The 26,160-nt window shown below is 40.0% G+C and overlaps 1 protein-coding gene across 1 annotated transcript in view; it reads left to right on the top strand.

The window, feature by feature from the left end:
* The window catches only part of LOC124547545 (esterase E4-like), a 244,047-nt gene that overhangs the window by 165,061 nt on the left and 52,826 nt on the right, over positions 1-26,160 (top strand). Inside the window, exon 10 of the mRNA XM_047125113.1 lies at positions 14,519-14,651. Within this exon, the coding sequence (XP_046981069.1) occupies positions 14,519-14,651 (133 nt within the window). The remainder of the gene's footprint in view (positions 1-14,518; positions 14,652-26,160) is intronic.

The raw sequence follows: 26,160 nt of genomic DNA on the forward strand, positions 1-26,160 counted from the left end.
TAGCTGTGAGTGAACTGCCTGAAGAGGAACCCATCACCAACCTGCTGCTCCCTTTGCTGTACTTCCATGATGATGAAATCATAAACCAGTTTCACTGTCATGTCTTCTGCTTGTAATTGCTGCACATTGAATTTCAGTATGAAAGTGTTGTTTTCATTTGACAAATAAGATGGGAAGATATGTTCTTGATGAGTGTGAGAATTCGTATTTGTATGTGTTATACCTTCATCACTTGTGTCACTGATATCCCACAGAATCCGTGCGGGTTTATAACAACTCACTGAAACAGTGGTTGGTTTCCCATAGAGGAGAATGACAAAGGTGTTAGCTCTGTTTTTATCACTATCTAGGGCCTGAATATAGTGGCTGCAAGGCAGGTCAGGTCACATGATCCCAAAACTTGACAAGGTAACAGTCTTTTAGAAATGATCTACAAAAGTTTTGGGTGAGCCATGTGCCTGCACAAGTGGTATTCTGAGGTGTGCAATATGCTGTTTCTTGTTACAGATGAGAGTATATAGTTCCTTATCTGCTGGTGGTTGTGTTGGTGATACGAAGTCGGTTAGTCCGACGAGTGACTCTCTGTATAGGATTTGTGCTAATGAAGCATGGAGGTCTTCGTAATAAACAGAGCATATGTCTAAAAGATCTGCTACAAGGATTCTGTTGAATTTCCACTATGAGAAGAGTGCTGTTTTAGGCATGCAGTGCTGGCACTGCACCAACCCATTGTTTTGAGAGTGATACTCAGTGGTGCAGTGCCACTGGACACTGCAAAGATTACAGAGTATGCTAAATAGTGCTGACTCGAACTGATGACATTGGTTGGTCTCTTTGGAAGCAAAGTAGCCAAAATTTGAAATCCATAAATTCACCAAATTTCCTGCCATAGTTTCTGTCATGTTAGGGGGCATGGCTTCAACAAAGCAAGTGGCCCGGTCAACTGAGTGCACAGAGACTGTACCAGAAGCATTCCAACTGTGGGTTGGGTCTGACTATGTCAAAGTGAACATGTTGAAATGCCCCTTAAGTATTGCTCATTGACCATGTATTTGGCTGTGTATGCTGTCCTATCCTACAGTGTTGACAAGCAGTACAAGTTTGTATCCAGTTTTTGCAGTCACATTCAACATTTAGCTACATGAAACAGTCTTTAATTGTATATATGTGGTGTCTGTTCTTTCAGACAAGCTTGGACATTTCTGAAAGAAGAGGCACTCTTTTGATCCCAGAGTCACTATGAATTGAAACATGCAGGAATTAAAATCATTACCTGCCAGTGGGCATTGATTTATATTAATGGGACAAGCTGAAAATTTGTGCCAAACCTGGGTCTCCTGCTTATTTGGCAGAGTGCTGACCACTACACCATCAGGACAAAGTGGTCATGCTCAACTACATGGACTACCCTAGCATGCCTCCCATCAGACCCAGATTCTCAACTTACACTGCACACTACTGATACAGTGCCCCCACTCATTAGTATCATTACTTGTGGCATATCTCCAATTCCTGTAAGAGGTTGCGCTTGATGTGCATCTGCACTGAAGAGATCAGTGGCCAGCATCACCTTAATTATACACTATTTGGTCAAAAGTATCTGGACACCTGGCTGAAAATGACATACAAGTTTGTGGCGCCCTCCATCGGTCAAGCTGGAATTCAATATGGTATTGGCCCATGCTTAGCCTTGATCACAGCTTCCACTCTCACAGGCATACCTTCAGTCAGGTGCTGGAAGGTTTCTTGGGGAATGGAAGCCCATTCATCATGGAGTGCTGCAACGAGGAGAGTTAATGATGTTGGTCAGTGGGCCCTGGTACAAGGTTGGTGCTCCAAAACATCCCAAAGGTGTTCTATAGGATTCAAGTCAGGACTCTGTGCAGCCCAATCCATTACAGGGATGTTATTGTCGTAATGTTATTGTGTGTAACCACTCTGCCACAGACCACGCATTATGAACAGGTGCTCGATCATGTTGAAAGATGCAATCATCATCCCTGAATTGCTCTTCAACAGTGGGAAGCAAGAAGGTGCTTAAAACATCAATGTAGGCCTGTGATGTGATAGTGCAACACCAAACAACAAGGGGTGCAAGCCCCCTCCATGAAAAACATGATCACACCATAACACGACCGCCTCTGAATTATACTGTTAGCAATACACACACTAGCAGATGATGTTCACTGGCCATTCACCATACCCACACCCTACCATCGGATCACCACATTGTGTACTGCAATTTGTCACTCCACACAATGTTTTTCCACTGTTCAATCATCCAATGTTTAAGCTCCTTACACCAAGAGATGCATCATTTGGCATTTACTGTCGTGATATGTGGCTTATGAGCAGCCACCGTGAAATCCAAGTTTTCTCACTTCCCGCGTAACTTTCATAGTACTTGCTGTGGATGCTGATACAGCTTGTAATCCCAGTGTGATGGTCTGGATAGATGTCTGCCTATTACACATTACGATCCTCTTCAACTGTTAGCGGTCTTTGTCAGTCAACAGATGAGTTCAGCCTGTACAATTTTGTGCTGTACCTGTCCCTTCATGCTTCCTTTTCACTATCACATTGGAAACAGTCTGGTGTAATGTTCTTGTAGCATTATGTAACAAATATGATAGCAACTACCTGAAGCCAAACCCCTCCAAAACACAAGTGTGTGCATTTCACTTACGGAACAGAGAGGCATGGAGGAAACTGAGAATAACCTGGAGAGGTCAACAGCTGACCCTCTGTGACATCCCCAAGTGCCCCAGAGTGAAGTTGGGCCAGTCCCTCACCTTCAAGGACCACTGTACAGATACAAAAATGAAAGTCAGTGTGAGGATCAACATTATTAGGAAACTGACCGGCAACAACTGGGGAGCACACCCACAGGTCCTCTGCACATCTGTCCTCGTTTGTGCTTCTCCACTGCTGAATATGCAGCACCTGTATGGCAGAATTCCAGCCATGCCAAACAGGTAAATATTACCCTAAATAAAACAGGACAAATTGTAACTGGCTGCTTGCGAGCAACCCCTGTTGACAAAATCTACCACCTCATGGGTGTAGCACCTCCAGACATCCGAAGGAGAACAACAGCTGAAGTGGAAAGAAAGAAGCAGGAGACAGATCAGAGACACCCCCTGTTTGGATGCAAACGTCAAACACCAAGACTCAAGTCAAGAAAAAATTTTCTCCGAACAATGCAACCAATCCAGACATCACCTGCATACTCTGGCATAGCTCATCATCAGAGAAATATTGGGACAACCCCAAGGAAGAACTTGCTGCAGGTCATCATCTCCCATACACAACGTGGAAGGTACTCAATAGACTGAGAACTGGAGTGCCTCAGCGCAAGGAGAACATGAAGAAATGGGGATACACATCAGGGGACGAACTATGTGAGTGTGGTGAACCCCAAGACCATCAGCACCTACTCAGCTGCAGGAAACAGTTAGAACCTGTGTCCATGGATGATCTGATTATTGCCAATGATAAGGCAGTCTGTGCAGTGGAGTTCTGGGCAGCACATAGAATATAAATATGCACATATTCTCTGTAATACTTGTAATATATATGTATGATGTGCTATGTATGGTAAATTATATTTAGTATGTTATGTTCTGGACACGTATAAATAAATAAATTGGAAACAGTGGACCTAGGGATGTTTAGAAGCGTGGAAATCACCTGACCACACTCAAAGTCATCACCTGACCACACTCAAAGTCCATGAGTTCTGCGGAGTGCCCCATTCTGCTCTCTCATGATGTCTAATGACTACTTAGGCCGCTGATATGGAGTACCTGGCAGTAGGTGGCAGCACAATGCACCTAATAAGAAAAAGCGTATGTTTTGGGGGGTGTCTGGATACTTTTGATCACATAGTGTATATGCGGTGTCTGTTCTTTTGGACATGAAGGAAGGCATCATTGGCCATCATCGCCTTAATGATATATACGGTGTCTGTTCTTTTGGACATGTCCAAAGAGATCATTGGCTGTCATCATCTTAATTATATGTGCAGTGTCTGTTCTTTCAGATGTGTCAAAAGATTAGACACCCCATGTATAATTAAGGCAATGGTGGCCATTAATCTCTTCAGTGCGTATGCTTACCAAGGTTGAACTCTTACAGTACCAAGATTGAACTCTTACAGGAATTGGCAAGATGCTGGGAGTAATGAGGCTAATGAATGGGGCACAACATCAGTAGTGTGTGGTATAAGCTGAGAATTCGGGTCTGACGGGAGTCATGCTAGGTTAGTCTATGTTGTTGCGGTGACCACTGTGTCTCAGTGGTGTAGTGGTCAGCACTCTGCCGAGTAAGTAGGAGACCCATGTTCAAATCCTGGTCCAGTAAAAATTTTCAACTTGCCCCATTCATATAAATCAAAGTCCAATAGCAGGAAATGCCTTTATTTCCTTTGTGTCTCAACTAATAGTGGCTGCGAGGTCAAGACAGTGTCCGTTCTTCTGGACATGTCTGAAAGAATAGACACCACATATATAATTAAGATGATGACAGCCAATGATCCCTTCAGTACGGATGTACACCAAGATTAAACTCTTATAGGAAATGGTGAGATGCCACAAGTAGTGAGGCTGATGAGCAGGGACACATCAGTAGTGTGTGGTATAAGTTGGGATTTTGGGTCTGACAGGAGACGTGCTAGGGTCTGTGCAGTTGTGGTGACCACTGTGTCTAGTTGGCATAGTGGTCAGCACATCTTGGTTGCAAGACTGTTTTTAACCAATACTGTGAAGCACTGGTTTGCTGTATGCCACATATGGATTGGAAGAATATAAATCAATGCACACTGGCAGGTAATGTCTTTAATTCCTTTGTGTCTTAATTCATAGTGGCTGCAGGATCACGTCCAAAAGAACAGTCATCACATATATAATTAAGGTTATGACAGAGTGTGCAGTATAAGTTGAGAATTTGGGTCTGACAGGAGGAATGCTAGAGTAGTATATCTAGTATAGACTGGGATGTCTCTGGATTCATTACAGGTGGTACAGACAAGTTGTCTTGTGAATTACTTTTGAACACATTATCCGAAAACTGTCTTGAGCAGCTAAATCGACAGCCAACGCATAATGAAAATAGTTTAGATCTGGTAGCCACAAACAGACCAGACCTCATCGACGTTGTCAGTGTTGAGACAGGGATTAGTGATCATGGTGTTGTCATTACGACTATGGTTACAAAAGTTAAAAAGTCGGTCAAGAAGGCTAGGAGAGTATTCTTACTAGAAAGAGCAGATAAGCAGTTGTTAGCATCCCACTTAGTAAATGAATTGACTTCATTTACATCCGGTACGATGGATGTGGAAGAATTATGGGCAAATTTTAAACACATTGTAAATCACGCATTGGACAAGTATGTGCCGAAAAAGTGGGTTACAAATGGAAAAGACTCACCATGGTTTAGCAGCGCAATTCGGAGAATGCTCAGGAAGCAAAGGCAGTTGCACTCGCAGTACAAGAAAGATCGGAAGAATGAGGACAAGCAAAAGTTAGTAGAGATTCGTGCTGCTGTAAAAAGAGCGATGCGTAAAGCATTCAACCACTACCACTGTCATACCTTAGCAAAAGATCTCGCTGAAAACCAAGGAAATTCTGGTCTTATGTAAAATCTGTAAGCGGGTCAAAGGCTTCCATCCAGTCACTCACTGATCAGTCTGGCCTGGCAACAGAAGACAGCAAAACAAAAGCTGAAATTTTAAATTTAGCATTTGAGAAATCTTTCATGCAGGAGGATCGTACAAACATACCGCCGTTTGAGTCTCGTACAGATTCCCGTATGGAGGACATAGTAATAGACATCCCGGGGGGTTGTGAAGCAGCTGAATGGGTTGAAAATAAATAAATCGCCAGGTCCTGATGGGATTCCAATTCGGTTTTACAGAGAGTACTCTACTGCATTGGCACCTTACTTAGCTTGTATTTATTGCAAATCTCTTGCCCAATGTAAAGTCCTGAGTGACTGTAAAAAAGCGCAGGTGACACCTGTATATAAGAATGGTAGAAGGACAGACCCTCAAAATTACAGACCAATATCCTTAACATCGGTTTCTTGCAGGATTCTCGAACATATTCTCATTTCAAATGTAATGAATTTCCTTGAGACAGAGAAGTTGCTGTCCATGCATCAGCATGGCTTTAGAAAGCATCGCTCCTGTGAAATGCAACTCGCCCTTTTTTCACATGATATCTTGCGAACCATGGATGAAGGGTATCAGACGGATGCCATATTCCCCGACTTCCAGAAGGCATTTGACTCGGTGCCCCACTGCAGACTCCTAACTTAGGTACGAGCATATGGGATTGGTTCCCAAGTATGTGAGTGGCTCGAAGACTTCTTAAGAAAAGAATGGCAGCTAGCTCTAAATATAGATAAATGTAAATTAATGCAGATGAATAGGAAAAAGAATCCCGTAATGTTTGAGTACTCCATTAGTAGTGTAGTGCTTGACACAGTCACGTCAATTAAATATTTGGACGTATCATTGCAGAGTGATATGAAGTGGGACAAGCATGTAATGGCAGTTGTGGGGAAGGCGGATAGTCGTCTTTGGTTCATTGGTAGAATTTTGGGAAGATGTGGTTCATCTGTAAAGGAGACCGCTTATAAAACACTAATACAATACATTCTTGAGTACTGCTCGAGCATTTGGGATCCCTATCAGGTCGGATTGAGGGAAGACATAGAAGCAATTCAGAGGCGGGCTGCTAGATTTGTTACTGGTAGGTTTGATCATCATGCGAATGTTACAGAAATGCTTCAGAAACTCGGTGGGAGTCTCTAGAGGAAAGGAGGCATTCTTTTCATGAATCACTACTGAGGAAATTTAGAGAACCAGCATTTGAGGCTGACTACAGTTCAATTTTACTGCCGCCAACTTACATTTCGCGGAAAGGCCACAAAGATAAGAGAGATATGGGCTCATGCAGAGGCATATAGGCAGTCATTTTTCCCTCATTCTCTTTGGGAGTGGAACAGGGAGAGAAGATGCTAGTTGTGGTATGAGGTGCCCTCCGCCATGCACCGTATGGTGGATTGCAGAGTATGTATGTAGATGTAGATGTAGTTTGTGTGGCTGTGGAAATCACTGTGGCTGGATGGCATAGTGGTCAGCGCATCTGCATAGTAAGCTTGTTTGAAATCCTGGTCTGGAGTGTCCGAGCGGTTCTAGGCACTACAGTCTGGAACCGAGCGACCGCTACAGTCGCAGGTTCGAATCCTGCCTCAGGATGGATGTGTGTGATGTCCTTAGGTTAGTTAGGTTTAAGTAGTTCTAAGTTCTAGGGGACTGATGACCTCAGAAGTTAAGTCCCATAGTGCTCAGAGCCATTTGAAATCCTGGTCTGGCACAGATTTTCAACTTGCCCCATTGATATAAATCAACATCCACTGGCAGGTAATGTCTTTAATTCCTTTGTGACTTGGTCTATTAGATTAGTTTGTTTATGGGATGTACTACAGGCTGTGACAGCCAGTGTACATCATCAAAAATACCCTTCTACTTGTTGAGTGGTGCAAAGAGTTTGATGCAAATTTGTGACATAGTGCACCAAACTTGTGCAGAGAAACCAGGCATAGTGCAGCATACTATTTTCAAGCCAGTTGCAGTGTTATCTAGGAGGCTGAGTATTTGTGCTGGTCATGGATTCTCCATTCCTTTGGTGTGTCAGATCAAGAGAGTTAGTGTCTAACAAAACCTCCCCCTAAGACAGGTCCTCTGATGTCAGTTGCATAAATCACAATAGAAGAATCATTTGGAACAATAAGTCCAAAGGTCAGTACCATATTTTGTGGTCTATAAAACTCTACGGACTATAAGACGCACCTTGATTGTTAAGCAATTTTTTAAAAAAACGTAACATTTTTACCACTTTTATTATTAGATTGTGAAGACAGACTAAAAAAGAAAATGTCAGTTTATAAAACCGAACTGACCTTTAAAAGCCCTGAAAATCGTCATCCGAACTTTCTTCTTCTTCTTCTTCTTCTTTTTCTTCTTCTTCTTGTTCTTCTTCTCCTTGTTCATCATCATCCATGTTCTCTTCATATGTAAGATTGTATTCACCACCATCAAGAGCTTTATTTATGATGCACTTCTTGAAAGATTTGCAAATAATGTTTTCTCTCCCTCTAGACTATGACTGTTTTATCCACCGACACACTTGTTTGATTGTAGGTTCCCTTCAGCATGAATTCATGTTGGGTTTCATCCATCATCCATTTGTTCCATTCCTCTCTCATATAGATTTTAAATACTTTATTTATCAAGTCATCAACAGGTTTCAGTTGTGAAGTAAGTCCTCCTGGAATAACAGCAAGTTGTGTATTTCCCTGTCTCAGTTTCTCTTTCAAAGACTTTTTCAAATGACTACTAAACTGGTCTAGCACAAGAAGAGAACTCTTCTTCAATAAAGCACCTTTCCTTCTTTCCCACACTCTGTTCATCCATAATTTCATATCAGCCTCATCCATCCAGCCTTTGTGATATACGTTAACAATAAGACCTGGTGGTTCTTCAGAAGATACTGGCATTGTTTTGCATTTGAAAATGATCTTTGGATTAATTTTAGTAACAGCAGTACAACATGGAAGGACAACAATGTCGGGCATTTTTTCATGTCCACTTGTTTTTATAGCTAATCAAACAATGGAAATTCTGGGATGGAATGTATGATATTATGAAAAGGAAAGTTGCTACCCACCATACAGTGGAGATGCTGAGTTGCAGATAGGCACAACAAAAAGACTGTTACAAGTAAGCTTTCAGCCAGCAAGGCCTTCATCAAAAATAGACAACAGACACACACACACACACACACACACACACACACACACACACACACATAAACACACTTATGCAAACAAAACTCATGCACACATGACTGCAGTCTCTGTCAAGTGAAGTTTTTATAATTAGAATTTTAGCACCTTTCATGGCAACAGTCCTGTTTCATAGCAGATCAAATGTCAGAGGAGTTTCGACCATACTCACTATTTGACTTAGTTCCACATGGTTTTCTTTTGATGCTGAATAATATAGTGATGGAAAGGTAATATTTTCCCTTTGCCCTCTTGTGGCATTTTCTGAGATATTTTGGTTTTGGCTTACATGCTAAGTCCATGACACTGTAAACCTGTAGTACTAACCAACTCAACCCTTAAAGGCTCTTCCACTGTAGCGCTAGCTTACAAGCATGTATTTGAATCATTTTTGTATTAATTCCAATACCATTTTGATGGTGTCTTTGAATCTATTTAAATACATCATCTTCTAGCCATTTTATGTTCAGTACTGTATTTGCAAATTTAGTCTTCCTCATTTTTTTCAGTTTTTCTTTACTAGCCCTCTAATCACAAATGTTTTTTTCTGTTGGTTGAGGGCCACAATGTCATTCAGCTGCTCTGTTTCCATATTCCTTCTGCATATGCTGCTACTTTCAATTTACAGTCTGCACCACATGAATACCTTTTATTTTATTTTTTTTGCATTACAAAAGTAGCTACTAACAAAAGTATTGTACTATTACTGATCACACAAATCACTTTCAGTTCAAGTTCACTGGTACAGTAGACTGCAATGATACATCATAGGCAGACAGTGTTCTCGGTTTGTATGGCAGGGTGGGAGGGAGATGGGGTTAGCAAGCTTGTGAATCCCCACAACTCATGTTCATTGCATCTGTGCACTGCTACTGCCAGTTGAATCCAGTATTACTAGATAGAGGTAGGTGTCCCGTAGCATTGAATATATGGCCATTTTAAGACTGTTGTGAATTTCAAATCAAATAGTAAACATTTTTATATTAATTTTGAGTATAAGGCACACCTGAATTTTGGAGCCAATTTTTCGAAAAAAAAAAGTGCATCTTATAGTCCGTAAAATATGGTATATTCCACTCTATTAGATGGTTCTCACAGAGAATGGTGTTCACCTTTGAACCAGTGTTGATGGTGAAGAATTGGGTGGTTGAGTAACTCTGAATGAAGAGTTTGCCATCATCACATGGAACCAGGGTAAAATTAGTTTGGTCAATGTGTCATGATTGTACGCAGCTTGGATGACTGCTGCAATCTGGGGCACCTACTGCAGAATAAATTTCAAGTTTAGGTGATTGCAGAAGGGTGAGCAATTGTGTGCTTCATTGCTGAAGTGTGCGTGGAACTAATAGTGGTGATGCTGCACTTGTCTTGCATAGGTGCAGGATGTTGTTGATGGCCAACGGCATGTTTCTTTTGACTGGCTGGAGGTCACAGCTATCTCAGTAGTTGGTGGTGGTGTCATCCTTGGTACCATATATATGAACACTCATTTTGGCTCAGCTGTCTGTGAACTTGTGCCATGACATGATCCTTGGCTGTGCTGCTGGTTGTTGTTGTCTGGAAAATCCATATATTATCAGTGCTGTAACATAACTGAAAGCCTATCAGCCAGAATGAATTTGCATTCTATCAGTTTGTTCTAATGCAATATGGTGGCTACCTGTAACTATGTTGGTAGCTTAACATACCACAGCTGCCATACACACTATCTGGCTTACACACTGTCTGGAAAAACTGATGTGCGAGGGTGTCTCTAAGAGGGCTTCTTGGCATCTAATCGTTCATTTTAAATGACATAGTAATTGCTCCATTGTATTGGCTAGCCAGTGCAGCAGTTCTGCTTTTGCTGCATAAAATCTGCCATCAACTGGGGATATCTGTATGATATCATTCATGATGTAAGTGTGCTCCCCTACACAGCTCAAGAGAGTGTCAGACTTGGAGCTGTCATGGAAAATCCCCCCCCCCCCCCCCCAAAAAAAAAATCCCAAACTCTCCCCTGCCCTCTGTCTAGGCTGCAGCACTTCACTCCCCACCACCCCCACCATGCTTGGTATATTGAAGTTAGTCACAGACGTGGTGCCATGTGGGGTCAGAGGATGACTGCAGATGAGCTCCCTGGGTCCAGTAGTGGTGCAGAAGAAAACTGGAGATTCTTCTCGTGTGGCCTGGCTGGCTGTGCCCTGCATTACGCTACAAGCAGGTGCAGCTGGAATGTCCCTGACATTACTGGTCTGAGAAAATTGAACAGTGTGCCACTGTGTCTGTCCAAAACAGTCTGTGGTACAGTATCTTGGTTGTATGCACTCATTACTAAAATAGGAGGCCAGCAGGTGTCACACCGTGCTCAGGTACACAAGGGTCCTTGCTCTTATCCGCAGCACAGCACAAAAAGCATTACTTTTGTTTTTCACACTTAATGATTGCTCTTTCTGCTGGTTTTAAACTCTAAATGAAACACCAAGGAAGTCCCTGTCTTTTACCTATAGTCCACTAGGAACATATATATCTGATGGCTCCATTGTCAGAACATGAGTGATGAGGCCAAGTGCACTGAGCAACGTTATTGGCTGCTGATGTTCACTGCAGGGTCACCAATGAAGTGGACTTGGGTGGGAATACTCATAGTTGAATAACTAAGTCAGCTAGTGTAAATAATAAGCACTGCATTGCTGTGGCCATGATACAGAGAACATCCCGTGCAGGGAGGGGGAGGAATAGTATGGTGGGGGTGCTGGACAGTGAAGTGCTGCAGGTTAAATGGATGGCAGGGGAGAGTTGGGGAGGGGAGGGGTGGAGGAGTGGAAAAGGAGAGAAGTAAAAAGACTGGGTGTGGTGGTGGAATAATGGCTGTGTAGTGCTGTAATGGGAACAGGGAAGGAGCTGGATGGGTGAGGACAGTGACTAACGAAGTCTTTTTATTTATCTCCTTTTCCACTCCTACCCCCCCCCCCCCCCCAAAAAAAATCCCAAACTCTCCCCTGCCCTCTGTCTAGGCTGCAGCACTTCACTCCCCACCACCCCCACCACGCTATCCCTCCCCCTCCCCACCCCAGCCTCCTCCTTGCCCCCACTCAGTCGCCACTCCCATCATGCACTGGTGCTGATGCTCACAGTGTGGTTTCAGTTGCCTGAGACTGCAGTCATGTGTGAGTTGTGTTTGTGTCAGTGTGAGTTTGTCTGGAGTGTGTGTGTGTGTATATGTGTGTGTGTGTGTGTGTGTGTGTGTGTGTGTGTGTGTGTGTGTATTGTTGACGAAGGCCTTAATGGCCGAAAGCTTTAATTGTGAGTCTTTTTGTTGTGCATATCTGTGACTCAACATCTCCGCTATATGGCGAGTAACAAGTTTTATTCTCATAATATTGTTAACTATTGATAAATTTGAACTGGCTCAACCAAAAATAGTCTTGTTGTACCACACTTGCCATTGGACATACAGTCTCCTTCTCCCTTGCTATGCTTTCTGATTTTGGAGCCGTCACAATTATTAACTGCATTAATCTTAAACTAAGTAGCCATGTATAAGAGAAAGAGGGAGAGATTGAGAGTGAACTAATTATCTCTGAACAAGGACAGTGTTTGAAAACCTAGCAACAGTTTTAGTCTTGTTTATATGCCAATTGATGCTCAGAGCCTCAGTAATACAGTGAATTGTTATATCCTTACTCCTTTCATAATTTGACTAATGTAAACTATTTATGCTTACTAAATTGATATGTATCATAAAACAATAGTTATGTATGAGCCATAGGGAGAGGCAGTTGTTTTTAGTGAACTTTGCAGCTGATCATCCAGCTAAACAGGAACCTTCTAGTGCCTAATAAATTAGTTTTTTTTTATTTATTTATTTTTTTATGTCATAGTAACCATTAGTTTCTTGGTTTATATAACATGGTTACTTGTTAAAGACCCTCATACTAGAATACAGACCCTCGCTTTGACTCTAGACAAGGATGTAAGGATTGCATGACTTTTATTGTTATATTTGATTATTGTGGTTGTATAAATCAAACTTCAGCTGAAACTGATTTTTATTATTAGTAACAAATATCAATAAGAAGTAAATGTACGGAAACAATAGACCCTGACATTTATTTAGTTATCTACTCTCTATAGTATTCTAAATGTATATTTTCTTACAGTTGATTCATGAAATATGTAAGACAACAAGCAGAGAGAAAAACATGCCAGCAATCCAGTCTTCAAATCAAGACAATCAGAGATAGTTCCAAACACAAAATATACCTATCAAACTTACGTAATTAGTTTATCTATTGATTCCATTTTATGTTGTTATGAGGTAGTCTGTATGGAGTTTTTTATATAATACCTTTAATGTCTATTTTTGATACTGTTTTCAAGGGAATAAAATTTATTTAAGGACAAGAGAATTCCATGTAGACTTCAGTCTAGACTGTAGGCTTCAAAGCTTGAGAGAATATGTGATGTTATTTCAGTGAAAGCAATGTGGAGTGAAATGTACAAAGAACTTGGCGGTGTGAGTGCACTTATCAGTATTATATTGTACTCACTCTGGCCTGGGTGCATGCAGTGATTTGTTTGGGATAGGTATCATGAAGCCATTGTATCCTCTCATACAAGCTGGCACACAACTGGTGTAATTGGTTCTTGATATCCTGGATACAGTCACTGGGATGGAGTTGACATCCAGGCTGGCCCCAACATTTTCCATTCGGGACAGATCTGATGAACTTGCTGGCCACAGGAGTCATTCATACCATATGGTTTCCCACACCATGGCACTGGGAGCAGCACCAACATCCCATTAAGAATGGTACTATCTCCCAGGTAGCCACCATACACACTGATGATGGCCATTTTGGGCTATGCAGAACTATGATTCACCACTGAACACAATATGACACCATTCATCAGCAGTCTATGCTTATTAGTCATGTCATCAATCCAAAAGCAGGCATTTGTTTTGTGGCGTTAATGGTAGCCTATGTGTGGGATGATAATTCCCTAGTCCAACTGCTGCTAGTCTTCAAGCAGTAGTGTGGGATGGCACAGTTTGTTGATGGGAGTCCATTACTTTTTCTCAGTTGGTTGCTGGAGGTGTGAAAAGGCTATGATGTGTCTGATGCACAATAAGGTGATCCTCCCTTGCAGTAGTTTGACATGGTTGACCAGAAACTTCATGATAAGTACGCCTACCCTCATGTATGGACCATGCAGTCCATCTCATATGAGTGTGCGACATCTCTGTGTCCTTCATAGTGATCACTCAAGGTATGTCACTGTTCATGAACATTATATACCCTACAAGTCTTGATAACAACACTAAACATGAACATGGATGGTCATTCCATCTGTCACAGACAATTGCAACTGTAATCATTTACATACCTGCTAATGGTGTGTATAAGTGCAGAGTCACAATGACATGTCTCTGGGTGCTTCACTTTTTTGTCAGACAGTGAATGTTTATTTATTTACCAGACAGATCATTTTCAAGTAAGCTCATATTATTTATTTGGTAACTTTTCTGTCAATGTAAACTGTAATTACTATGTCAGTATGATTTATTGCATTGCAGTGTTGTAAGATTCCATTTTTTTTTCTTTTTTTAGAACTGATAAAGTATTTAGACTGTTTATGACTTGCATATACCTAAGAATTTTATTGTTCTTTTGTATCATTGCAGGTGTTATGCATCAAGATGACACCATGTATCTATTTCATGTGTCTGTTCTATTCCCATTTTTCAATGAAGGTGCTCCAGAGATACCAATTCTTGAAAGACATACAAAGATGTGGGCAAATTTTGTCATACATGGGTAAGGAGAAGTTACATTTAGATTATACTCCTCATTGTCAATCATATCTCTCTCTCTCTCTCTCTCTCTCTCTCTCTCTCTCTCTCTCTCTCTCTCTCTCTCCCTCTCCCTCTCACAAACACACACACACACACACACACACCTAATTTTGTGTGTATTGTAACAGAGCGCAAATTAGCAAATTGCAGCAAGGAACATTTTATTCTTTAGCCATTTCCTTGATAGAATATGAAGCCCATCAAGAAAATGAGTACAAAATAAAATGCTCCTTACTTCAACTTGCTCTGTTGCAATACACACAATGCTAGATCATCTTGTTACCATGTCACATAAACGTTATTTGAGAAGTATAAGGTTGAAAAAAGTTTGTATGCCATACTATGCACATCATTTATAACCAAAGATAATACTTTTATGCAATTTATCATTTTAATGTGGATAACATCTGCTTATCATAATGTGCTGTTCATGTCAGTGTACATATGCACTTTACTGGCTCTTGTTAATCATTTTTGTACATCCATATGGTATAATGCAGGAAAACTCTATTTGTGATAATTGATATTTACTGATGATACTATGGATACCATACGAATTTTATATTTAAATTGCGTGAAAGCATAAGAATATACCTGGGTACTTTATGACACTCAAATATACACATGCTAATACTATTATACTGCATACAAATACCAACTAATAATTTTAGTTTCTTCATCCCAGCAAGGCAATAAATCATCACATAGTATGTCCCATTAGTACACAGTCAGATGATTTCTATCATGTAAATGTACTCCATAATTAAACACAGGAACATAATATGTTCTCAAATTTCTATTTCGTTGTACGTCACATTGAATCTCTTGTAAGCTGAACAAACCATTTATAGACTGTTACAGCACAATACTATGTGAGTTACTTTCTGAAGAATTTATCTATGCTGTAGAAGCAGTGGCAGAGGTCAACAAAATATAAATTTGTACTGCTTTTAAAATTTGATAAGGTATCTATTGATTTAATTCTTTTGGATCAACCTATTGTAAATCCTTTTACTATAACATAAGGTCTTCTCTCACAGATATTGTTTTTACTTATTGGCATACAAAATTCTTTACAGGCCTCGTCTCAATCTGTCCTTGTTGACTACAGTAGAAACATTTTGTACACAATGTGGTTGTTTGCTATATACTTTGTATAGCACTGTTCTTAAAAGCTTATTTAAATCTCTATTTGTCTACCTACCTTCTTTTAATGCTATGTAGCTCTCAAGAAGTACACACAAATTTTACCTCCTTTTTCAATGTCCCAATTATTTAGCGATGTAGATAAGACTTATAGTACTACACTATCTTCGCCTTTTATGTATTATGATCCATTAGTCAATCATCACCCAATATCACAAGTACATGCAGGTATCACAGCACCAGTTGTAAGATTACTGATCTTAATTAACTTGGGCATTGTCTTCATTTATTGTCCAATAACTGAAACAACAGCAGCCTCAATAATTTCAACTAATCTAGTTGATACCATTAAAGTTAAATTTCAGTTAAAGTATATTTATTGTCAGAGAACACTTTCATTGTGATTATCTTGTAGATAAATAGTTCCATTATTATTTTTGTATGATAGATCAGCAATCTACTACGACTTGAAAGTGTATAACTTAAATACAATATATGAAGGCAAATTTCTCAAAATATGGGCTACAGACTTCATGAAACTTTACTCAATAATACAGAATTTGGAGTTACTGTGTGAACATTAATTAAAGAAGGCTCAAACAAGAGTGACTGTGGTGTTGTCCAAGGTTCCTGTCTAAAGAGTCACAAAGGAAAGTTGTTACAAAACGTTAAAGTACAGAGACATTACATTTCCAGTAATATCATAAAGAGTAGGAAATGTAGGTAATTGTTATACATGTCTGACAATACAGTTATTTTATTTAATTATTGATTATAGTATTTCTATTACATTCCCTTCCCTTGACCAATATTTTGTTCTTGCACATTTGCTTCTGTTGGCTATTAAAGCTTGCCAGAAATTTCTAGAAACTCAAATTTTATAACATACTTAATAACTGCAGTCAGTTCTCCTCAAATGCTACTTTTATTATTCCTTATCATATAGATATGAAAAATTTCATCTTCTGCAAGTGAATTTATTGTGTGTACCAAACATGTTTCAACTAGTCACACTAGGCTCTTCACAGGTCTATAATACAAAGAAACTTATTTAATTATACATGTTTTGATGTGAGATCTGTAGTAGTAATAGGCAGCTCATTTAAATCTGGTTGTTTCAAAGTATTTGAAAGTATATGACTGAGTTTTTTACTTACATCCGTTTTTTGTCATTTTCATACATCCATCTAATAATGGGAAGTACATACTGGAACATCAACAATATCATGAAAAGGAATGACTGCCACTCACCATAATGATGACAAGTTGAGTTGCAGACAGACACAACGAAAGGACTGTTACATATATGCTTTTGCCCAAAGTCTTCTTTATGAAAGAAAAACACACACACATTCACAGAAGCAAGCACATCTCACATACACATGTACACTATCTCTGGCCAGAATGCAACTGAAATGCATTGAACAGGAGCAGCAATCTCGAACGGAGTGTGGAAGGAGGAGGGGTAGCAGGGTATGGGTAGTGTAAGAGGAATCAGCACTGCCTGGCAGAGCATGCAAGGACTAGAGGTGGCAGCCTTGTCATGCCACCTCTAGACCCTGCATGCTTCACCAGGCAGCATTGATTCTTCTTCCCCCCCACATGTAACCTGCTGTCCCTCCTCCTTCACCACTCCACTCCAGACTGTTGCTCCCATTCAACGCATTTCAGTTGCATTCTGGTTGGAGCAGCTGGAGACCATCCTATCATGATCAGGTGAAACATGTTTAGTGCACATAAATACCTACAACCTATATGACAAAGCATAATTAAATTTAATATTTGGAATATTTCATTAACTACCATACTTTTCTAATAAAAGTATACTACACTGATGGTAGTGCTCAATGTGGTCACACTTTGTCATCCAAAAATATTGTCATGGTTGAATGCACTCTTGCAAAGATGCACAAGGGAAAGGAGCACAGTATCACATAATGTTGACCAGTGACTGTGACAATGTCTAAAAATTTGGCGGTCAGTATACCCATGGAACATTATGCCTTCATACACCACAACACCTGGAAATTTGGAGTTCAGCTCCCTATGTCATAACTCCTGTACCACCAAAATGGTCATGATTGACAGTGTTTGTGGGTGCATTATGCATTCCCGTCTCTTGCAATATTTGGGTACATAATGTACTGAAGAACACTGTGCTGACAGTTGTGAAATTACTAAACTATCAGTTTAATAAGTCACAGCTGCAAAATACTAACAGGAATTCTTTACAGATGAATGGAAAAACTGGTAAAAGCCAGCCTTGGGGAACATCAGTTTGGATTCCATAGAAATGTAGGAACATGTGAAGCAATACTGACCCTACGACTTATCTTCAAAGATTGGTTAAAGAAAGGCAAACCTATGTTTATAGCTTCTGTAGAGTTAGAGAAAGCTTTTGACAATGCTGACTGGAATATTCTCTTTCAACATCTGGAGGTGGCAGGGATAAAATACAAAGAGTAAAAGGCTATTTACAGTTTGTACAGAAATCAGATGGCAGTTATAAAGAGTTTTGGGGCATGAAAAGAAAGCACTGCTTGAGAATGGCATGAGATAGGGTTGTAGCCTATCCCTGATGTTATTCAATCTATATATTGAGCAAGCAGTAATGGAAACAAAAGAAAAAGTTGGATTAGAAATTAAAATCCAGGGAGAAGAAAAAAAACCATGAGGTTTTCCAGTGACATTGTACTTCTGTCAGACACAGCAAAGGACTTGGAAGAGTAGTTGAAAGGAATGGACAGTGTCTTGAATGGAAGATATAAGATGGACATCAACAAAAGCAAAATGAGGATAATGGAGTGTAGTCAAATTAAATCAGGTGATGTTGAGGGAATTAGATTAGGAACTGACACACTTAAGGTAACAGAAGAGTTTTGCTATTTGGGCAGCAAAATAACTGATGATGGTCGAAGTAGAGAGTATATGAAATGTAGACTGATGATGCCAAGGAAAGCGTTTCTGAAGAAGAGAAATTTGTTAACATCGAGTATAGATATAAGTGTCAGGAATTTTTCTCTGAAAGTATTTGTTTGGAGTTCAGCCAAGTATGGAAGTGAAACATTGTCAACAAACAGTTCAGAAAAGAAGAGAATAGAAGGTTTTAAAATGTGTTGCTACAGAAGATTGCTGAAGATTAGATGGGTAGATCACATAACTAATGAGAAGGTACTGAATAGAATTGGGGAGAAGATGAATTTGTGGCACAACATGACTAGAAGAAGGGATCAGTTGGTAGGACACATTCTGAGGCATCAAGGGATCATCAGTTTAGTATTGGAGGGAAGTGTGGAGGATAAAACTCATAGAGGGAGTCCAAGAGATCAATACACTAAGCAGATTCAGAAGGATGTAAGTTGCAGCAGTTACTTGGAGATGAAGAGGCTTGCATGGGATAGAGTAGAAAGGAGAGTTGCATCAAACCAGTCTTTGGACTGAAGACCTCAACAACAACAGTCTAGATAAAAGAAAATTCGCAGATGGTGCTTCGTGTAATCCAGCAAGAGGCACACCAAAGACTGCTTCCGGAAGTGGAAACGGCATTGGGAGCAGTGTGTCAATTGTGGAAGGAAGGATTTTGAAGGAGGCCATGCACAATATGTAGAAGGTAAGTGTAGGAAAATTTTGTGGACAAAGTTCTGGAATTTTTTGACTGGACCTTGTAAGACTTGCAACGAAATAAAGCATAAGAAATAGGCAAAACAAAGGAATAGCTTTTATATAACGATTAGTGTCAGAGCTAGTGAAGTTATTCTACCTTTCTCCATTTCAAAATATGGAGCTCTTTAAGACTTTGATTAAAATAAAGCCTAGGAATAGGTAAGGTTCTGTCAGAGTATCTGATATTATTAGGAAAATGGCAATATAGTGACTATTCATGTTGGTGTGTGGAACCTATGAGTCTAGATAGACAGTAAAATATCATCCACACAGTCCTGAACAATGACATAGAAGTCCAATAATTATTTTACTATCAGATTAAGGGCACATGCATCCAAGTTGCTGACAAAAATAATATTCAAAAGAATGCAAAAGAAAATTAATGATAAATTTGGCTTTTGGAATGATAGGGGCACCAGGGAGGCAGCCAGTTTGATGTTGCAATTGATAATGGAAGAAAAACATAAGAAAAATCAAGAGATGTGTATAATATTTGTTGACCTGAAAGTAGTGAATACATATTTTAAAATGGTGCAAAATGTGAAAATTCTCAGAGAAATAGGAGTAAGCTACAGGAACAAGAAGAATGGAACATCAAGAATAAAGTGCTCGGACTAAAAATGATGTAAAATAGGGATGTAGTCTGTTCAGTCTATACACTGAAGAAGCAATGATGGAAATAAAAGAAAAACTGAAGAATAGGATTATCACTGATAAAATTCTTTGACGACTTTGCTTATCCTCAGTGAAAGTGAAGAAGAATTATAGGACATGTTGACTGAGTTGAACAGTCTAATGAGTACAGATTGTGGACTGAGAGTAAACAAATATAAGATGAAAGTAATGAGAAGTAGCAGAAATGAGATTAGTGATAAACTTACCATAAAAATTGGGGATCACAAAGTAGATGAAGTTAAGGAATTCTGCTACCTTGGAAGCAAAGTAACATATGATGGCTGAAGCAAGCAGGACATAAAAAGTTGGTTAGTACAGGCAAAGAGGGAATTTCTGGCTATGAGGAGTGTTTTGGTGTCAAACATCAATCTTAAACTGGGGAAGAAATTTCTGAGAATGTATGTTTGGAGCACAGAATTGTATGAAAGTGAATCATGGACTGTGAGAAAACTGGAAAAGAAGAGAATCAAAGCATTTGATATGTGATTCTACAGTAGGATGTTGAATATCAGGTGGACTGAAAAGATAAGTAACATACAGAAAACTTGTGATACAAAGAAGGGACAGGATAATAGGACATGTTAAAACATCATGGAATAACTTCCATGGTACTAGAAGGAGCCTTAGAGGATAAAAACTGAAGAGAAGACAGAGATTGGAATACATCAACAAATAATTGAGGACTTAGTATGTAAGTACTATTCTGAGCTGAAGAGTTTGGTACAAGGGAGGAACTTTTAGTGGGCTGCATCAAACCATTCAGATGACTGATGACTTCACAGCCCTCCCCCATGAGCACAGAAGTGGGTCTTGGCTGCTAGGCCAAGCTGTTAAAGATATGAGTGCTAGCATCTCCTTGCCACAGCACCACACCCCATTCTGGCAGTCAATTAGAGCTCATGGCAGTCCTCTAAATTATGCTACACAATAACATGGGACTCAGTGGTGTATTCACTTCACTATCATTGGTTCTTGGTTTCCACTTCCACTATGTACTCCAGTATTCTCTCTCCAGATTACAGTGGTGTCCCTTTTCCTCATTGTTGTCTTTTCTGTTCCCACTTGGTGATCTGCTGTTGGTAGCTCCAGACTAGTTGATTGAGTCTCATCAGGTTTTTCTCCAGTCATTCCCACCAGTTGGTTGCATCTTGGAGGAAGGTAAAAAGTTAGCAGAGTACCATGGAAGCAAAGCTTGTGAAATCTTGGATTAGTTACAACCACAGTAGCATTTCTGATGGATTCAACAACAGCAGCAACAATGGCAGCAGCAAAATTGGTTGCCCCATCAAGAAATTCAGCTTCTGAAAGATCAGCTGCAGGTACAGGTTACCCACCCAATACAGGCGGTGCCCACCTCCCATTCATGTTTCTGCCATCTAATGATGCCAAATAGAATTGGGACATAATGAGATTTTCACTCTGCAGCGGAGTGTGAACTGATATGAAACGTCCTGGCAGATTAAAACTGTGTGCCAGACCGAGACTCAAACTCGGGACCTTTGCCTTTCGCGGGCAAGTGCTCTGCCAACTGAGCTACCCAAGCATGACTCACACCCCGTCCTCACAGCTTTACTTCTGCCAGTATCTCGTCTCCTACCTTCCAAACTTTACAGAAGCTCTACTGTGAACCATGCAGAACTAGCATTCCTGAAAGAAAGGATATTGCGGAGACATGGCTTAGCCACAGCCTTGGGGATGTTTCCAGAATGAGATTTTCACTCTGCAGCGGAGTGTGTGCTGATATGAAACTTCCTGGCAAATTAAAACTGTGTGCCGGACCGAGACTCGAACTCGGGACCTTTGCTTTTCGCGGGCCAGTGAGTTCGAGTCTCGGTCTGGCACACAGTTTTAATCAGCCAGGAAGTTTCAGAATTGGGACATGATTTACAGCAGCTGAAACAGCAACCCACTGCCATTCATGTTACTGATGACAGTCTTCAGTGGTCACTCTTCTTGTCTTGGGCTTCCCCAGAGTGTATTTATTACTTAAGATGGTGGCTTCTCTCTGAAAACCAGTCACACTCAAGTTTGTAGAAATGTGCACATTACTTTTGAATTATTATTTGCAACAATTGTATGTGATCACATCACGAGTTGAGTTTCATCAATACCAGAAGCAATGTGGTCAGTCATATCGCTCCTGGGTGACTGATTCACAAGAGTTAAGTTGTTGATGCAAAACCTCATATGCAAACTCTTCAATTAGAGACATAGGTGTCCAACTGACTCCTGATCTGGAAGTACACATGTTAACCCTGAAACTAAACAACCCACTGGAAGATATTTGACAACTGCACATGCTTTTGAAATCACAGAAGTAAAAAATGAGTGCTTCATGGTCCAACCACAAGTAGCAATGCAGCAGACACCAAATCACACCCCAGGAATGTTAAATACCCATAAGCCATTTCCAAGATGGCAGCATCACGATTTCTCAACATCAGCTGTATCAATGGCCTCTGAACTGCCAGTCATGCCACATTAGCATGAGCAGGAGGGCCATCTATCATGCTCACACTGTGTCACAGCATATCTATATGGACAGTGTTTTGAGCATTGGGCACATTGCACCTATTGTAGAAAAGATGGGAATCTCCAAAGACACTGCGATAAACCACAAGGTTGATAAGATCCATTTCTCTGCAAACAGCATGGGATGGTGTATGAACATCAGGCAGTAGTTCCCCCAGATGATACTATCACTGAGCTTTGATAAACTTCACAATTGCAAACAAAGACCTCCAATTCCAGGTGGACATGGGAACTATAGTTTCCTTGGTAAGCTCCGAAAGTATTATATCTAGATTCCCCAGAGTTAGAACCACACTCCCATTGCCTTGCTTGTATACAGGGTGGTCCATTGATAGTGACCAGGCCAAATATCTCACGAAATAAGCATCAAATGAAAAACTACAAAGAACAAAACTCATCTAGCTTGTAGAGGGAAACTAGATGGCGTTACGGTTGGCCCGCTAGATGGCGCTGCCATAGGTCAAACAGATATCAACTGCATTTTTTTAAATAGGAGGCCCCATTTTTTATCACATATTCGTGTAGTACCTAAAGAAATATGAATGTTTTAGTTGCACCACTTTTTTCGCTTTGTGATAGATGGTGCTGTAATAGTCACAAACGTATAAGGACGTGGTATCACGTAACATTCCACCAGTGCGGATGGTATTTGCTTTGTAATATATTACCCATGTTAAATTGGACCGTTTACCAATTGTGGGAAAGTCAATATTGTGTTGATTATGGCTATTGTGATCAAAATGCCCAACAGGCATGTGCTATGTATGCTGCTCAGTATCCTGGACGACATCATCCAAATGTCCGGACCATTCGCTGGATTGTTACATTATTTAAGGAAACAGGAAGTGTTCAGCCACATGTGAAACATCAACCATGACCTGCAACAAATGATGATGCCCAAGTAGGTGTTTTAGCTGCTGTTGCGGCTAATGCGCACATCAGTAGCAGACAAATTGTGCGAGAATCGGGAATCTCAAAAACGTTGCTGTTGACAATGCTACATCAACATCGATTGCAGCCGTACCATATTTCTATGCACCAGGAACTGCATGGCGATGACTTTGAACATCATGTACAGTTCTGCCACTGGGCACAAGAGAAATTACGGGATGATGACAGATTTTTTGCATGCATTCTATTTAGCAACAAAGCATCATTCACCAACAGAAGTAACATAAACCGGCATAATATGCGCTTTTGGGCAACAGAAAATCCACGATGGCTACGACAAGTGGAACATCAGCAACCTTAGCGGGTTAATGTATGGTGCGGCATTATGGGAGGAAGGATAATTGGCCCCCATTTTATCGATGGCAGTCTAAATGGTGCAATGTATGTTGATTTCCTATGTAATGTTCTAGCAATGTTACTGCAAGATATTTCACTGCATGACAGAATGGTGATGTGCTTCCATCATGATGGATGTCGGGCACATAGTTCATGTGCAGTTGAAGCGGTATTGAATAGCATATTTCATGACAGTTGGATTGGTCGTCAAAGCATCATACCACCATAAGTTCACCGGATCTGACATCCCTGGATTTCTTTCTGTGGGGAAAGTTGAAGGATATTTGCTATTGTGACCCACCGACAACATCTGACAACATGCGTCAGCGCATTGTCAATGCATGTGTGAACATTACCGAAGGGGATTACTCGCTGTTGAGAGGAGTGTCGTTACACGTACTGCCAAATGGATTGAGGTTGATGGACGTCATTTTGAGCATTTATTGCATTAATGTCGTATTTATAGGTAATCACGCTGTAACAGCATGCATTCTCAGAAATGATAAGTTCACAAAGGTACATGTATCACATTGGAACAACCGAAATAAAATGTTCAAATGTACCTACGTTCTGTATTTTAATTTAAACAACCTACCTGTTACCAACTGTTCATCTAAAATTGTGAGCCATGTGTTTGTGCCTATTACAGCACCATCTATCATAAAGCAAAAAAAAGTGGTATATCTAAAACATTCCTATTTCTTTACGTACTACACGAATATGTTATAAAAAATGGGGGTTCCTATTTTTAAAAAAAACGCAGTTGATATCCATTTGACCTATGGCAGTGCCATCTAGCGGACCAACCATAGCACCATATGGTTTCCCCCTTCAAGCTACACAAGTTTTGTTCTTTGTGGTTTTTTCAGTTGACGCTTATTTTGTGAGATATTTGGCCCAGTCATGATCAATGGACCACCCTGTATATACGAAATACTAATTTTCACAAAAGGGAGCATCTTAAAAAATGAAAATCTCTTCAAATACAACTGCGATGTACACACATATGAAACCAGACAGAAGGTGAACCTACACAGGAACACAGTAAATAAAAACTTATGCAAAAGGGAAGTGCATCATTCTGGAGCTACGTTATATAACCACATGCCTTCTTTCCTAAAATGCATACCGACATTAAATGCATTTAAAATAAAGTTAAAACAGTTCTTGCTTGACCACTGCTTCTATTCTTTGTCTGAATTATGGAACATCATAATAAGTAAACCTCATTTACCAAATTTCACTAACTGTCAATTCGTAATATAGTTTACATTGCACTTATTATGTCATCTCACTTAATAACTGCTATTATCACATGTAGAAGCACTGTAGTACACCAACCTACATTATTATGCATTTTTATTACGTCAACAATGTAGTCAAAATGACTACTGTATTGTAAACTAACTACGTTTACCACTGTCCTATATCACACTCAAACAATGTAAGAAACTGATTCTTGGACCAATAAATAAATAAACATTGATAGCATATACTGACAGTTCAGTTCCCCTCCCCTTGCAACTGTCACATCCTACAAGAATGTCTGACAACTGATAACATTATTTGTTGTTGATAGTTAGACAGAAAAAGTTTTGGTCTGGATACCATCCCTGTTGTTTGGATTCTCCATCAGTGATGTAGTTCATGTCATCTCTGCCGTTGTTCCCTTCCAGGAACTTGATGACCTCTGTGCATTGTTTGTACCTATATTTGAATGTGACTTGGTATGCACCACAGCTATATTGCAGGATGAAAATTGAAAAAAGTATGACATGTTTTAAAATACTAGGGAGCAAGTCATTAAGTATATAATAAATGAATAAGGAAATGGAAAATAAATGTGCTTACCTGATTGACTGCAATAAGGCAGCACTATATTTTATTCTTATAACTCAATTTGTTGCATAAATATCTTTTTGTGTGGTGAATGAATCTGAATGAGTTCTAAGCAGGAAACATTCATGTATGTAAACATATAACTCTTTATAAACTAGACAAGCAAATGCCTGCATTAGCATCAAATGTATCTTAAATGTTCTGTTTCTGGGATTTATTTAAGAAATGATAAATATAAACACACTAGCTGAAGTCAGCCCAAACAAATACTGTTCATCACGTCTTTTGTGCAATGTCCAGTGCTAAAGGAAGCATCACTTTGTTATCCA

Source organism: Schistocerca americana, chromosome 1 (genome assembly GCF_021461395.2).
Source record: "Schistocerca americana isolate TAMUIC-IGC-003095 chromosome 1, iqSchAmer2.1, whole genome shotgun sequence".
Taxonomy (NCBI): Eukaryota; Metazoa; Arthropoda; class Insecta; order Orthoptera; family Acrididae; genus Schistocerca; species Schistocerca americana.